At 43.4% G+C, this 17385-nt stretch overlaps 1 protein-coding gene across 1 annotated transcript; it reads right to left on the reverse strand.

Moving 5' to 3' along the window:
* Window positions 1–220: 220 nt before the first annotated feature.
* Window positions 221–4838, reverse strand: MAP10 (microtubule associated protein 10; the record flags this gene model as incomplete). Its single annotated transcript, XM_080615230.1, is given in 5 exon segments — window positions 221–730; window positions 891–939; window positions 2200–2520; window positions 2522–2536; window positions 2769–4838. Coding segments are annotated over 5 exon segments (2499 nt in total). The 3' UTR covers window positions 221–686.
* Between the last annotated feature and the right edge of the window lie 12547 nt (window positions 4839–17385).

A 17385-nucleotide genomic window follows, 5' to 3' on the forward strand; every position in this document is an offset into this window, starting at 1 on the left:
CATGTTATTTTAAACCATTGGTAAGTGAATCACTTGCAGAGGTCTCTGCAGAACTGAAGATTAATGCTGTTTTCTCCAGCATGAGACATTCAAATTCACCCTCTAGAAACCAACAGAGAACACTGACTACCCTTCTGGGATAATGCAAGCAATTCCATAAAGTTAGGAGCGGTTTACATTACAGTTGTCATATAAAAACCAGTCAAGTAAAATCACAAAAGCCAAAACAAAACAAAACTGGTTTAATACAGGTAAAAGTCAATGCCAAACAAGAAAGAGGCAGTGGTTGCAGCTCATCTGGGTGACTTCAACATAACAGAACTGCACACATACAAGGAATTTAAAATGAGGAAAGAATCGGAATGTGAACATCAAATTAAAATCAAACAGTGTACTGACTAAAAGGGGGGATGGAAAATGCAAGCAGCTAGCTGGTAGCAAGTTTTAGCTATAGCAGATGTGACTGCTATTAGCTCTAAATGCATGTTAAAATAAAGCCAGCATCTGTTCTCACAGAGATGGCCTCAGTCATCTTAAATGAAAGGTTAGTTTGGAAATCAAAACTTTAAAAAAGGATTAACGGCAACATTTGGGAGAGGCAGAGAAACCTGGTGTCCGATAACCGCAAGTAAACGTTCACAGTCCTGGATGGTCATTCTGCAGCTCTAAATGAGCAGTGTGCCATTTCATAGGAGCTGGTGAAGATCTTGCATGTAGAAGTCGACAAAACCTTTTCAGGAGAGGAATGTAAGATTCAATGATTTGACTTCTTTCTAGACAAAGCTGAGCAAGCAGTAAAGTAGATGCTAGTGATAAATGCTGAGAAAAGGGAAGCAAAGTCTCACAGATTTTCAAATAATGATTAGCATTTAACTCTAAACAGCACTTACCCAAACAGAAACAATGATTACAACAGCAGGCATCATAAAATACTGGGACCTAGAAAATGAAGGTACTAAGAGTATGAGTAACTCAATGGAAAAAATCAATTGCACAGTTACCAAGGCTGGATGTAATTTCAGAAAACTGAAGGAGAAACTTCCACAATGATGAAGGGATTACAGGTTGTAAAATAGGTGGTAGAAACTTTCATTAGAGAAATCACAAACACAACCAGACTGCCAAGAGCTGAGGAATAAAATCTGAAGTGGAGGAAACGTGCTTGGCTGGGACTTCTTAAAAATGTTCCTAGCCACTGGCTGAGACTGATCAGAACTACTTAACAGCAGGAAAACATTACAGTTGAAGAGGCAAAGTGACCCAAACTGTCAGTATTTGATATCCTGCTCTTCCCATCGCACCATCAGTTATACAGTTATACTGGCTATCTAAATTTATTTTACTAAATAGCACGCTGAAATAACTGTTTAAAAGATAGTCTTAGAAAACTTGGCTTAGGTCATAAATTCTGAGAAGAATTAATGGGTGTATCAAAGAGTTTATTTCTCAGTTTGGGACTGATGGTGAAACATTAAGTTAAATTTTATTTGCTTATTTAATCACCCTTATCTTAAGCAATAAAACTATGGGGGTTTATGGGACAGCCATCTACCTTATTTCTAGAATATTGTATAGACTTAAAGATCAGTTGCTAAAGTAACAAGTCAAAAGTAAGAAGCTAGATGGCTTTGTTTAGTGAGGATCTATAATAAACTTAGGTAATTACTTTTTACATTTTAATTTCACTGTAGTGAAGTTTGAAGTGTAACTAACACCACCACAAAACTTCAATTTGAAGTAACTATAGTTTACTGCTTAATAATGTGGAGCAAGGAGTTAATGAGTCAATGAGACCAAAACGAAAACTACTGTAAATTCTGTGAAAATACAGTTATATATGAAATCTCTGAAGGCTATGGGAGATTAGGAAATAGGGAGCTTTTAGTAAATATTTTGGATTCGTGACACTTTTACTGTGACTAGCCACTGACTCTGTCAAGCATGTAACAAAGCCGTAAATGAGACTGCATGTTTATGGGATTGCTCAACCTGCAGTAACAACAGAAAGCTCTCACAGGCAGATGCCTGGGTGAATGCAAGAAACCATCTTGGTTTTACATCAGTCTCACAGCGGGTAAGGGCCCACACTGTAATTAGAGTACTAGTTAATAATCTTTCTCAAAACTCTGACAAAGAACCATGGATAGAATGCATGTGGAAAAATAAGCTACTCTTGCTCAAAAAGCTGGCATTTCAAACCTGGGGTTTTCTGTTTAGCGAGACAAGATTTGATCCTTCATCTGCCTTCTCTTTTTCTTGCCTGTGAAGCAGGCATACTTTTCCCCAAAAAATCATCCTCTTTGACATACTATTTTCCAGGACACTAAGTTCAAGATCACACATGTTAAGTAGCAAGTAAGAGTTAGCTTGAGTTACTGACTGGCTTTTTCCTGCAGAGGTCTGCCCCTTTCCTACATTCAGATCAGTATGAGAACTAACTTTTTTGCTTCTCAGCATAGATACTTGTTTAACATGCTGATCACCCTTCTTCCTTGACGATTGTGGGAAAATTACTTGGCGGGGAAATTAGAGAAAACTGGGGCTTAACAGAAGATGTAGGGTGAAATACAGTTGCTACTTCCAGACAGTTGGCATACACGGAATCTACTCCACCACAGTTCTCTAGGCAACCTGCCACCTTAGTACTTGTCTTTCCTGGGAAACTGACAGGCTGATCAAATATAAAGGGTTCAAGGAAAATCCCCTTTTAATGTGACAGTGATCTATCAGGCTTCCTGCTCTCCATCTAACAATGCCTCTGTTCAAACAAGGTTAAGTGAATCAATAGATTCACTACTAGTTCTCTTGCTGATTTTTAAGTCACAGTTTCTCTTCAAAGAGTGGACTGGGGATAAAGCTGAGGGAACCAGCAGAAGATCTGAAGTACTTTCAGCTCTTTGACTTGTCTTTGAAATTCTGGACCTGCTGGATTCCAGCTCCGTGTCTGAGCAACCTTGTTTTGGGCTTTCAAGCCACAGAAGTTCAGGATTACTGTCAAGAGCTTCCGAGTCTCTGTCCGTACACTCAGTACTGGTGAAATCTTCTGAATAAACTGTGTTCTCAGGACCAGTAACAAAGTCATCTGAGTAAATAAATTCTGAGTTGTCTTCAGCACTTCTGCTGGGGCTTGGTTTATGATCACTTATAACAGACACATTATCATGCTCCGTTGTTTTAGGACAGATTAAGTGTATTGCTTCCTCATTACTTTTCTTTGCATTAGCATCTGATGGGAAAGCTGCTGGGAGCTCAGTTTTTGCATGCTTTTCCTTGTGAGCAGATTTTAATACAGTTTCCTCCAGTGAGGGGGATGTAGATACTTTACATGGATGCTCCTTGCTTGCAATTTCATCACTCTTCAATGGACTTGCAGTGGCTTGTTTCCACAGGTCAGGGGACACATCTTGTGTCACAGAAATGGACTCTGGGAGAGCACTGTTTTGTAATGAAGTCTGAATAGCTTTATCAAACTGATTGTTCCGCTTTGAACTGTCTCCCTTGCTACAATGCCTGTAAGAAACCACATGCTGTTCTCCAGCACTTCTGAGCAGCTTTCTTTTGGATAAAGGGCTTCTCTCCTTCATCATCTCTATTTGCTTTTTTCTGTACTGCTCTCTCCTTTCATGAATTATCAGTTTATCAGGGTTGGTTTGCTGCAGCCGTAGCCTCAGTGTATTTGTCAGCCCATACAACAATTTCTTTCTGGGAGGTCTGTTTTCCTTAGTTCCGCAGTTCCTTTCAGAGCCCATCTCTACCTGGGGTACAGCTTTCGTAGATCCTCTCCCAGCCTGAGACGATGCTGCAGAGATGGTCTCTTGATGGCCTTGCTTGAGTTGAGGATTGGCAGCTCCAGTGTTCCCACCAGGCCCCACAGGTGCCTCTGCAGGCTTGAGGGCAGAGGAATGGCTGGGGCTGGGAGCCTCTGAGGCCAAGCCATTGCTCCCTGGAGCCCGGTAGAGATAGGCAAGAGGAGGATGCACAGCACCAGGCACAGCACTGTGGGTGAGCACTGACAGCTCTGCCAGCAAGGCACTAAGTACCGGCAGCTGCCCCAGGACACTGCAGAGCTGTGGAGGGCTGGCCGGGTGCAGCAAAGAGGGCCCAGCACTGGGATGTGGGGGGCTCTGGTCCTTGCCTTTCTCCTGTGGTCCCCAGGCCTCGACACGTTGCCATTGCCCTGCAGCCGCTGCTGCTGGCGCCAGATGTGACTTAGCAGGCTCACGGCTGTAATAGAGCATGGGAGGGCAAAAGATGTTGCCCTCCAGCTCCTCGCCCTCCTCCTCCTCTTCCTCACTCCCCAGCTCAGGGGAGGCGGCAGGCGGCGTTGCAGCGAGGGGGCTAACGGGGCTCGGCGGGGACGGCTGCTCACCGGGCTCCAGGCTGCTGAGCCGGTAGCCCAGTACCAGCTCCCCGACGGGGCGACCCGCAGCGTCTCGCAAAGGGAAGCGGCCACGGCGACAGCAGGAGGCAGGCGCCTCGGGCCGCTGCAGCAACTCGGCGGCGGCGGGGTCGAGGGAAACAACACAGCTGCCGAGGAGGCGGGAGGGCCCCGGGCCGAGCCCGGCGGGCAGCGCCAGGAGCAGGACGCGGAGCGGCTGGCGGCGGAGCGCGGCGCAGAGTGTGCCCCGGCACCAGCGGAAAAGGCAGCGCTTGCCGCGGCCGAAGGGGAAGGCTCGTCCAGGCCGCAGGGGCTGCGCAGCGGAGGCGGGGCGCAACAGGAGGGTGGGGAAGTCCAAGAGGCGCAGCATTACGGCCGGGCACACTACGGGGCCCGGCGCCGCCACCCGCACCGCCTCCACCAACACCTCCAGCTCGAAAAACCCCGCCGCAGCCGCCATGGCGACTCCCGCACACAGTTCTCGCGAGAGAAGTGCTTGCAGCGGCCCGCCGTTCTCTCGCGAGAGTTGTGGCGTCAGCTTTCCCAGGAGTCGTTCCCCCAGCAACGCTCCTTTGCAAAGCACCCTGGGAGTTGTAGTTAGTGCCGGCGCAGGAGTCGGCGTCCCAGGGGTTGAGTTTTGCCCAATGTGGATCACGAGCAACAGCTACAGAAGCCGGGGGGGGGGGGGGGGGGGGGGATGGCACGCTGTGCTTCGTCAGTCAGCGAGTGGTCGTGGAGGCAGGGAGGGATGTTACCCTGTGTCCTGCTTCTTTCTGGCTGTCCCTACCCCAAGAGAAGCATAGAAGCGTGTGCCAAGGGCTGTGTGCTGAAGAGTTTCTTCACAGCTAAAAGACCAATCCCTTTCCCCTTTCTGTCGCCCTCTTTTTTCCCCTTTCCTTCCTCTCCCAAATTACAATTAGTTTTTCGAAAAGCCAAAACCAGCAGGAAATGATTAAAGAATCCAGCCATTCAATGTTGGTCTAGTCCCTTGATCATTTTTACTTAAAGGACACCTTTCATTAGCTGATATGTCTGAGAGCACAGTTAAGGAATTTGACATCTGAATTGTGACCAGGGCTTAAGAAGAAAATAATTAAGTTCTTCTCAGTTCCTCCGCTGTTTCTATTCTAAGCACATGAGTTTAAGAGCCGCTCGTCCTTTGCAGTCAAGGCTGCTTGCGTTCGGGTGTTGCCATTGTACTGACGTCATGGTAGATGAAACAAATGGCCAGCCCCTTTTGCTACCACGTTCATCTCCTGCCATCGGTCATCTGCTTTCCTTGTGTTTCCTTTTCCTCCACCCTTGTTCCCATCCCAGGAGAGCCTAACAGTTTAGTTGTCATTTTCCATAAAGGAACAATGGCAAAAGATTCCCTGATACACTGAAAATTGACAGGCGTATTTAATAGTGGTCAAACAGACACTTCTTGAGGTCCCCCAGGAAGACAGTGGATAGGCATTTTTTCTATTTTACAGATGGGAATACTATGACTATGGTGTTTAGTCCAGGATTTCTTACCTAATTTTGAAACTTCCAACTTGTGTAGGCAGGAACTTTGTGTGTCGTAACTGTGACTGGAGTTAGGGGGTAAATTATGGAGGAACCAAAGCCTTGTTTTAGGTTGCTGAGCCTCTGCTCTCCCAGTAGTTTCATATGAAACTGAAGTTTTCAGTTTCGTGTCCCTGAAAATCAGCCCTGTTCCATTTCATTTTGCACAGACAAGATAAATAAAAATTATTGAGTACTTGTGAAACTATAGGTGTTAGTAAGCTGTGTAAGATTGGTCAGCAAGTTAGTGACAAAATAGCTGTTTAAATAGAAAGGGGTATTGATTTTTGATTTTGTTCTTGTTGGTGTGCTTTATTAAGGCAATCCTCTGGTCACGAGAGCATATTTCTCTTCAAAATAAGAAGACAACAATATTTTGTTACATTAAATTGCAAATTAGAAAAAAAGAGACCATTTTCTTTCCAATAGTCCTAGTTTCTACTAACTACCATTTTAAGGAGACTTGTGATAACACTTCTTTAGTTTGCATGTCACAAAAGAGTGGTTCAGAAAATAAGCATGGCTCAGAGAGGCAGGGTGATGGAGCCACGCTTTTATTACCTGCTGCTGCCACAAAGACAGTAGGTACCTATTAGGATCTACATTGGTTACATTTAGTAATGTTTTACCTTTTTAAAATAGCTCTGGTTCTTCTCAGTGCATTCTCTTCAGTCCTCCTTTCTCAGAACTAGACTTCAGTTCTTCCGGGCTTTTTTATAAAAGACTGAGATATTTTGCTGATTCAGCAAAGTCTTTCACTGACCTTATTTGTGTGTTTGAAGTGCTAACATTTCATCTCAAAAACTTCCAACCCAGACAATTGGTATCATTAGCAGCAACTCAGCAACTTTGTTCAAATCTATTTTTTTGAAGGCTCTGAAATGCCTTTCTTTGCCCTTAATTCCCATAAAATTTCAGATTTATTGATGTCTCTACACAATGAGATTTTTCTATACAGTTGTATACCTGTTTATGGATGGAGAAGTATGACTAGTATGACTATTTTCTAGTATGACTAGAAAAAAAGTCTTGAGAAAACAGATTTTGCTACATCTACAATTAAACCTACTTATTCTGGTGTCATTCTGAAGATTGCATTTTTTTCAGATCAAATGCTGGAGTAAAGAGCTGTTGTTTGCCTGGATATAAAATCACTCTTCTCTCTTCAGAATCTGCAGGCTGATGTTTGGAAATTGTGCAAATATTTAGCCTGGTGGCACTCTGATTCAGAAAGGGGTCAGACAGTCTGCTGGAATATTCATCTGCAACATAATAGCAATTCTTAAAATACTTGAGCTTAAAATGCCACCCAGAGAAGACTTATTTAGTCTTTTCTCAGTTGTCTGTTGAGTCAGCCACTTGTGAAAAGGCAATAAACAGGAAGAAATTCAGGAATAAGGAAGCCAGCCTTCAATAACTCTCTCAGTTTCCATGACCTCTCTTCTTCAGTTCAGAAAAAAATGGGAAATTATAAAATACATGAGCAAAGCATTTGAGTTTTTTTGCAATATATTTAGGTTTCTCAAAGAAAGTAGAAAAGGTTTCAAAAAGGAACAAAATCAAATGAGAATGTTAAATCTATGCAGAAACTACTGTTTGCGTATGTTTCTGTATATTGTGCAGTGCTTTGCAGGGAGCTTTGCTGTTTCCTGTGTCCAGATTTTCTGCTTAATGATCCTTAATTTCGTGCTGACAGATCTAGTGATGTATGGAGCAGTCTGGGAACAGTTGCAATGATAATATTGGCATAGGCGTTTTGATATCTATCAAAATGAAGGATGTTGGGGTTTCTCCCTGCTTCTCAGCATGTACCCTCCTGTCTGCAAAGTGCCCCATCAATTGGGTGATCAGAACAGCTGGTACAGAATCTATTCAGACATACAACTCCAAAATACCTCCCTTGCATTGCTACCCTGAAGATGATTGTTAACTCCTCTTACTTCAGTGTGATAGCTCTCACGTTTATTTTCATTCTCTACTATCTTTAGCAGACTTTAGGAGTGTTAAACACCATTTGACTGGTTGTGTGGCCCTTCTCCATTTGGCAGACACCAGTCTGTCTCCTGTCTTTCTAACGGTTTCATTGCTGTCCTTAAGATTTTACTTTCTCAGAGTGGTGAGAGTTGAGCCTTATGGCAGAGTTACTTCTGCAAAGTCAGCAGGGTGGCACACAGGATTGTTTTCTCATTACCTCAGGGAGGGGAAAGTGGTTTGCCTTTAAGATAGGTGTGAATTTGTGGCTTTCACAGCCAGCTTGGAAATACAACCTGTGCCAGCTTGCCTTCTAATTCCAAATTTCTTCAAAGAAAGATTAATGGGACTGCGGCAAAACACAGTTTCTCCTTCTGTACTGAGCAGCCCTCATAATCTTTTTTGGATCTGGGGAAACAGTCCAATCTGACTCTTAAAGGAAACGTGGGAAAACCTGGCAAATATTAGAGAGAATGACACTGTGAGACCCAACAGGATGTCACAAATACAGGAGCTTAGACAACTGTATTGAACATCACAACAAGACATACCCAAAAATGTCACATCTGAGGTGATTTCCTTCATTTAAAAAGAGTTCTTATTAAAGCCAATGGACGTTTTTGCTTAAAACAAAACAATAGTGAAGGGTCAGCCTCAGGATTCAGCCCATTGAATATTCTTTGCATAATACCCAGCAACATGCAAAGCCAATTTCCTTAAATAACTGGGTGTTATTAGCACATGGAGCCTTTACCATCACTCTTTTATTTGATATAAACCATCATGAACTCATTTGGTATTAATGCAAACCGCATTGGTTCACATGCTGTCATGTATCATGGTTTAAATTCTGTTACTCCCCATCCAATAGCTGGGAAGCTCTCAGAAAGTTCTTGAAGGGATTGATTTATTTTCTTTGGCTTCATGGTTGCAGCCCATACTTGTCAAGCACATATGTACTGCATGACCAAAGGATTCCAGGTGCTTAGCCATCCGAAGAGGACAGCTTCATCACATAGCAGCACAGTTGCATGCATATGTTTGAGAGGCAGAGAAAATCTGAACCGAAAGTTTTCTTCAAGGTGTGGGGGTCCTTCCAATTCCTGTTGTAGCAGGAGAGCAGGGTAGGTCCTCAGGGTTTAGCATGCTCTCTGTAGGCAGTGATTTCTCAGTTGCCACTTCCTAAAAAGCTATGTTTACAGCATTCCTCTAGCTCAAGCTGGGACCCACTGGGAGCAAATTGCAGTTCAAATATCTGACAGAGCTTCTGACAGTGAAAGCTGTTGTGAGCCTCAGAATTAAAGTCAATTCAACAGTTAGATGATTTTTCATTAAAATAAAAAATTGGAGATGTCTGCAAATATTTAAGTAGGAAACATTTAGTATTGTGTGCATTGTACCATCACACTGATGACACTCGTTATTTAATCTGTCATAATTACCATTGTAAAGTATGTTTTTTCAGGAGGTTTACTGTACAGCTGTTTTGTTCACTGCACATTTCAACTTCTAAGCTGTTTCCCTTTTTCCGTTTAAAAGCAAATTAAAATCAATTTGACTGCTTTGGGAGCTCTCCTTTAGAGAGAGCAAACCAAAAAGAGCCAGGGATGTTATGCAGAGCTACAGAGATGGACTAGATATTCCTCCCTGGCTGTGCATGAGGCTGAGTGATACCCAACACCTGGTAGGAGGGGGGCAGAAATGTTCCATCCCACTTAGTGAACAGGAGGTATGAAACTGCTTGTGGAGGTAGGAAAAAGAGAAACCCATTAGCCCTGTACTTTTCATGTCCCTTCTTGTTCTCCACAACTACATGGTGGCTCTCTATTAAATGCTTTTCTCTGGCTTGCCTGCAGTGGGATTTCCAATGTAAAGATGAGGTCCTTTTCTTGGCTAAAACAGCTTTGTTCTAGGGATCTCAACGGCGATGACCCTCTGCATGCTTCATCCCTTCAAGCTCTGTACCCTTCACTCATACTCTGCCAGGTGGCAAGTATGGAGCAATTCCTACTGGTGACCTGCCCATGTCTGCAAATTTCTGACTCTAACTTACCATGGTGGTGACGGTGATGTGAAACTTAAATGTATGGACAGGGCAAACTCATGGCCAGCTACATCAATTTATTGATTAGAAGGAAAGGATAAACTGTGTTTTAGGATGATAAATGTGGGAATCTGTACATTTAGATTCAGCTCTCTCTTTTGCCATAGGTTTCTTCTGGAAGATCTAATTTCTTTGTGCCTGAGTTCCTCTCATAAGACATGACCAGTGTTTCACAGAGGTGCTGAGTGCATAAGTGCTCCCTGAAAGGGAAGAAATCTCTGGGATGCACAGAGCACATTCTGCCATCTTCACAGGCCCCTGCCCCAAGGAGTGATGGCAAGCGGCTATAATCGGGATTGTTTTCCTTGTCCCTGAAATGTAGTACCACAGCCTGGTGGTGAGGCCAGGAGCCCCTCACAAGCAGTGAAGAGCAGCTGAAAGTGAGCAGTTCCTTGTTGCAAGACCCCACTAGCTCCTTCCCACATTTCAGGAATGGGCACTACAGAACAAGGGGAGACGCTCTGAGAGGCCGGTGCCTCTGCGTAGTTTGCCGTGTTGCCATGCCAGGCTCTCAGGCACTCTCAGGCAGCCTGCCTGAGCTAATTATCAACCCAGCTCTTGAGAAGGCTAGTTCAGACACGGCACTGCTGTGCTGACACAGCTGTCCTGCTGCCGGTTCCTTGTCTGGTCCTGTCTGGGGGATCCCAGGGCTCTGTTGCCTGTAGGAACTTTTCACAAGTAGTCGCAATGCTGGAAAACTATTTAATTCACTGCTATGCAAATAGCCCTGTGGGGTAAAGCTAAGGAGGAAAATAGGCTTGCTTCTCTTGTGTTACACCATGTACTTTGCGTGGGCAGGAAGGCAGAGCGGTGTCTGTAGTGAGCCCCTGACCCAAGGTCAGATGAGAGCTATGCCAGTGCAGATGTCTATGTGGCCAAAATACTTCCTTGTCTAACTCCACTGACCTTCTCTGAGCTAATTCAGGGATGTCTTTGTCCCAGTAAGGTCTACTGAGGCAGCTGTGATTGCCCTAACACAAAGTTTCCTGGTTTGGATGGTATGTATTTTAAGCTTATTGCTATTTCAGTGCAGTTCTGTGCATTTCCTATTTGAACAGTTCCTGTCGGAAGCAGGTATTGTTTGAGGAGACGTGGCATTAATTACCATGTGAATTATTTGTTGTGCGGGTACTGTGCAGAGCAATAGATGGGAACTATTCCAAATGGTCTTTAATGAGTTCAGTCATCCAAGATCCTGATTTCCATTTCATAAATAATAAACTGTCCTCAATATGCTAACTCAAATTTGCCTTTAAATTGCTTATTTTAATTTTGCAGAGGTAATAATCAAGAAGAAATAGTTCTGGAAAATGCAAGCCTGCTGCATTTCTGTGGCAGATCACTCGGAGGTTGCAGTATCTCATCCTCTTCCGCACACTGAGCCCTGAGACAGTGAGCACGTGACTAGGCTGGTAATGGCTTCACGTCGCAAAGAGTGAAATTTGAAAAGTAATGAATGAAAATATCTATGAAATCTTTGCTCCATAAAGGGAGAGTCCTTAATATAACCTTACGCAGCGAGCTCTTTCCCATCTCCTTTTGATGGGATCTCCAGTCTCAATTTCCACTGCTGATCGTTTGCTCTTTGGGCCAATGAAGGAGGCCAGAAGTGTTGCTCTAACAATAGAGCTCGCCTCTGGCAAGGCAATAGTGTGTGCTCAGCAGTGACCCATCTGCTTCATCAAATGCAACACCAACAGCCTTTTAGACAGGTCTCATCTAGTATTGCAGTAGCGGGTAAAGATTTTTCAAAAAGCCTTCTCATATTTGCGGATGCTTGTACGAGGCATGAACGTACCGGTAACTGGACTAATGATTTCTTACTCTACTGACTATAAATAGAAATATTTCTGCTCCAGGCAGTCAAGTCATTACACTCGGAGACTTTGGTACCAATATAACAGTTAGCTGTGAGATTTTTCTGCTCCAAAACCATCTTTTTTCAGCCTTCTTTTTCTATCACCTCAGCATTTTATCTTCAGTAAACATGTATCATGACTTTACATGAGCCTATGGTCTCTGGGCTGTCTGTAAGTCCAGACTAAACAATAGTGCATAGCATAGCATAGCAAAAATACTGCAAGGGAAAAAGAGAAAGGAGTGTATTTTGGACATGTATTAGCTGGTCACACATCATTCAGATTTGTTAAGGTTCGATACCAGATAAATAGACAGGAAGGCTTGGATGGTCCTGCAGGCACATCTTACTGGCATCACAGTTGCAGAAATGTCGTTTCGAGAGACAAACCAGTGAAAAAACCCAAGCAGGTTACTCTTATTTCCTGCCCTGGAAGGAATGGCAGCTCTTTGAAAACATTAATATCCTCAGTCAGGCATTGCAAATATTAGTTCTCAGTTCCTTCAAGGGATAAAAAGAGATAAAAATAGAAGCCACTCTGAAAACTCCCAGAGGCTGACAAATGCATTCATTCATTTCTTTATAATGACATCTTTCATGAAGGCCCTAACACTGGAAATTCTCAGGGGAGGATTCCTTCCCCCCAATACTTTCTCACTTCTGTTGAAAGTTATCTGTATCATTGCAAGCAGGCAGGGGGTAAAGCACTTTCTGAAAACTCAGATGTGCTTTTGTAGACTGATCTTAAACCGCAAAATGGCCCATTCTCCTGAGCGCACCAAGAACGTGGCACTGCAACCTGGAACAGCATAGGAGCGTCTAGCTGGTGGGATAGTTCATGTGAGAAAGGATGACTGTATGCAATTCACTCCTCAAATCTGGGTGTGAGAAGCATGCTGCACAAAAGAGATGTCAACTTTGCTGCAGCTTCCATTTCACTCTCTATTCCTCTCATTTGTACATATTCCCAGTTTGCCCATCTCCACTCTAAGGTATGCATACATCCTGCTTAGGGGATGCAACCTAGTCACATTTGCACATTTTTCATTCCAGAGGAAGGGATTGGCCACACAGGCGAGCTAAAGATAGAGGGCTGAAGGGCACCACTGGAGTCATCCAGTCAGTGCCTCACAAATTGCAGAAAGGCAGTCTGCACGTGAGCGGTCCTGTGCACTGCTGCTCATCTTGTCCCAGGATGCTGTACATTTCCAGGCTTTTCACAACAGACTCCAAGACCATGCTAGAAGACAAATGCCACAGTAATTGTGCCACAGGAGGAGAACAGGAGAGATCAAGGGCATTTCTGAGTCCTCTCAGCTAGCAAGAGATTTGCTGGGTGACATTTGCAGATGCTTCTGGACCATGCACTACGCTGCAGAGGAAGACAAATGAAAACCAGCATCTCTGAGAGCTAATCTGGAAGAGGATAGCCTCCTCCTTCCAGATCTGGTGATTAGCTCAACTCTGAGCATGCCAACAAGCACAGGCACCTGATAGATGCTGATACCTTAAGGGAGCACTGGTGAAACTTGTGTCCCTCATGACTATGTTTATGCCCTTAACTGACCCAACGTAACATAAAATATTCTATCTTAAATCGCAGTGAGAAAAGATTAAGGGGGTCATGAAAAAGTATATCCTGGGACTATAACCTTAATTATTAAACTATACTAGTCTAATTTTACTCCTATAATTTCCCTTGTACACAACAAGATCTCCAATGGGGGGTTATTTGTTTCTTTTATAAACAAAGGCTTTGCTTTGTAATGTACTGCTGTTTGGCACAGTCTCTGATTGTATAAAAGGCAGATCTTTAACAATGAGCTGTGATCTTATCTGATCTGCAGGCTGGAGGATATATCATCAATATAATTTGTGGCAGGATATTTGCATAGATGTGGTGAAGTGTGTTGGAAACTCCTCTGAAATCACACAGGCAAAAAGCAGACAGTAATAGCTTAAATAGGTGAGGTTATCGGCTAAACTTTTTAACAGAGCCTGTTATGAGAGGACGAGAGGTGAGGGTTTAAACTAAAAGAGGGGAGATTCAGGCTTGACGTAAGGAAGAAATTGTTTACAATTAGGGTGGTGAAACACTGGCACATGTTGTCCAGAGAGGTGGTGGATGCCCCATCCCTCAAGGCATTCAGTGCCAGGCTGGATGTGATTCTGAGCAACCACGTGGTAGAGTTGAAGATGTCGCTGCTCGTTGCAGGGGTTTGGACTAGATAACCTTTGAAGGTCCCTTCCAATGCAAACTATTCTATGATTCTATGATTTTGTAACAGCTCCATGAATATGTGTTCTTTCTGGAATAGGAGATCACAGTTTGCAGGTACTTAAAGCCAGCTAAGAGAAAATAGCTGATCGTGATATTCTGTCACTAACATATTGGATCACATATTGAGAACCAGTAACCTCCTACAGAGAGTTTCAGCGGTTGTTCACAGGTTCAAGTCTGGCTCTGTAACTCCATTGCTGGCATCCAAAGGCTGTTCTTGGCCCCAGGAGGGCTTAAGGGCATGGCCCAGAGAAGGGGACTGCTGTTCTGAAGTCATTAGTAAGCAAAAGGTGGCATTCTGCAAACAGCCACTGCCATCACAAACAAAATTAATTGGTTCTTCTGCTGGTATTCTTGAAAGGCTGAATGAACACTGGCAGCACTATTCAGGAGAGGAAGCTAAATTATCATAATAGGACCTTCTGGCCAAAAATTCTGCACGTCACTGAGAGGTACTCCCTTCGTGTCAGGGTTGAGATATTTATTAGTATAATTTAGGGACCAAGTGCCGCTCATGGTGTCAGTGAGTCTACTTATACTGTGGATGAAAATGTACTTTAGTTCTATAGCAGTAAGTCTGGCCACTTTCACATATTCTGTGTTTGCCTGAAGAAAATAAACCGTGTCGTACTCTACCTACAGTTGTAACCTAGCAAGAATACTAGGGAAGCTGGAAACATCCACTTTGCCCAGACAGCCAAAACCTTTCCTTTATATCATGCCAGTACTTACACCTTCTGGAGCCCTGATGCTGCAACAGGATGTGTGAAGACCAGAGATAATGTAAAGCTCCAGATCTGGAATTGAAGCTTTCTCAGTGTGAGAAGTATTGGTGTTGGTTATGCTCCATGTCTAGCTGCTTTTTAAGTTGCAAAAGATTTCAGTTTCTAGTATAACACCCTGTAAAAAAAGAGCATGCACTGACTTCTCTTGTTAAAATTCCTTGCAGTTTCTTAGGGTTTTTTTCCCTTTATTAGTTAGGAATGGTGAAGGTCGGTGGAGCTTTGTAAAGGACTGTTTCAGCAAGGATAAAACATACTAATCATGCTGCAAGTCCTGCTTCTGGCTGATGGGGTGCCTCTCTTGGCTGGTGTACAGGCCTGTCAGAGCCCTGGGGGAGCTGTGTGAACACGTGGGCACCTGATGTATCAGTTGTCTTGCAGGGATGGAGAACAGCCGAGAGATGAAAGAGTGAAAAGCAGCAGAGTTCTGCCAGATGCAAAAAGTAAATGAGCAGAAGGAAACCCAAACCTATTTATTTTCACTGTCTCTGTCTTTGTTACCTCTTCGGACAAGTATGATATTCAAGTCTTGTCCTTGGCTGTATCTTTGCATTTATTGTTAAATTTTGTCATGTTACCAGCTTCCAAGAGTGATACACCAAATCAGTTGTTTTGCTCACAGCTGTAGGTCTCCAAATAGGATGAGTGAGTTTGGTTTCTTCCCTAAAAGTTCAAAATGGCCTTGCTTGCTCCTAGAGTCCTCCATGGGCTGCTATTCTGGTTAAATTCAAGAGCTTGGCTCTGGAATGTTTGCCTCATCGAGGAGATCAGTCTTCTTCCTTTGAGAGCTTGCTCCTGACCTGTATGTCAAAGAAACTGAAACAAGGGCAGGGTGAGGCCAGGGTAGGTTTGATTACTGATGTTGCTCATTAGAGGACTTCATTGCCCTGCCACTCAGCCTTTTGGTTCTGCCAAGTTTCCTGATGAGAGCTGCAGGAGTAACAGTAGAAAAGTAGGTCAGGAGTAGATCTTGCATATCTACTCAAAGGGCCGAGAACACAGTTAGTGTAGAGAAGACAAGAGAAAAAAGAAAAAAAAAATAGGAATATTTTAGGGTGAAGAGAAGGACAGGAAGGCCAGAAGTTTAGGTGGGACTCTGTGTGTGAACCATGATGTGTAATTATGCACCTGCTTACAGATTCCTTTCCTTTAGTGCGAAAAATTGTTCAGTTTCTTGTGCAGGGCTTTCACTAGCACTTCTAAATCTCTCATTCTGCAGTTGCTGTTAGCAGTAAGGCCAGCCTGCTGCCTGCAGGGGTTTTGACTATGCGGTGGGTGAGCAATGTGCTGGCCTGCTGTATACACATTTCAAGCGTGTAGCTGCACCCCTACTGAGACCCAGGGAAAAGAAACATCAGAAAAACAAGGGCTTTTGCAGGATGGACAGTTTCCTTTGAAATGTGGTAGGCATGTGATTTCTTTAAAGGGAAGAAAATCAATAGAATGTTTTTTTAGGTTGGAAAAAACACCATCTCCAGTGTTGTCTTTAGGAATGAACTTTCAAAATAGATCTCAGTTTGGGCAACGCTCAGGTCTCATCCAGCATGCACACAGCATACACCTCGGCTTTCTATTCAGCTGAACATTTTGCCACGCTGGCAAAATTTCTTACATATAGCTGGTGTAATGATATTTTTCTATTTAGGTCTCAGATCTTTAGAGGTTTCTGTAACACACAGTTTAACCCACGCCACACTGAACTGTAATCTGATTTTAAGCAAAACCTGGCTGTGGCTCTTCCAGCACATCCATAATTCCAGCCACCTTCCAGCAAAATTTGTATACATCTACATTTTCTATGTATTTCTTCTGCTTTGTATTAGAACCCTTGTTGGCTGTTAGGTTTTTTGCTGTTTATTTCTTTTTGAGTGCTTTTAACTTGTTTTTCACTTTTGTTTTCCTAGCAGCTAGAATACTAGTTTAAGAAAGCATGTTAATGTGATACAGTGTTTCAGCTGAGGTAAAAGCCCTGTAGCATATGCATTTACTCAGGAGAGAGGAACAGGATTTATTCTTACCTTTCATGTAGAAATTTCCCCTTAGAAATGATTTTGCATTTAGAACAGCTTCCCAAGGACTGGGCACTTCTCCATTTGGTGGTACAAGCCAGGGCATTTCTCCACCCTCAATCAAACTGAATACAGTGCTGCTGCCTGCTGCTTTCCCCCTATTAATAATTAATACATCAGTTGATAGGCAATGAACATTTTATAAAGGCTATTTAAGCAAAACAGAACAATGTCTTCCTTGCATCAATCAACACGAGAGTTTTTAATCTCTCTTCTGCAAATTCTCTCATTTTCCTTCTGAAAATTGGAAACCTCTGCCAAGAAGACATGAACAGAAGTCTTTTCATTATCATCATAACACAGATGTTCTCCTTGGTTTTCATTTTTACTTTCTCCTTATGACACTGTGTTTCTCGCTACCTAGCCTCAAGGTTTCCCTACAGCCCATCACTGA

The sequence above is a fragment of the Psittacula echo genome, assembly GCF_963264785.1.
Source record: "Psittacula echo genome assembly, chromosome: 4".
NCBI lineage: Eukaryota > Metazoa > Chordata > Aves > Psittaciformes > Psittacidae > Psittacula > Psittacula echo.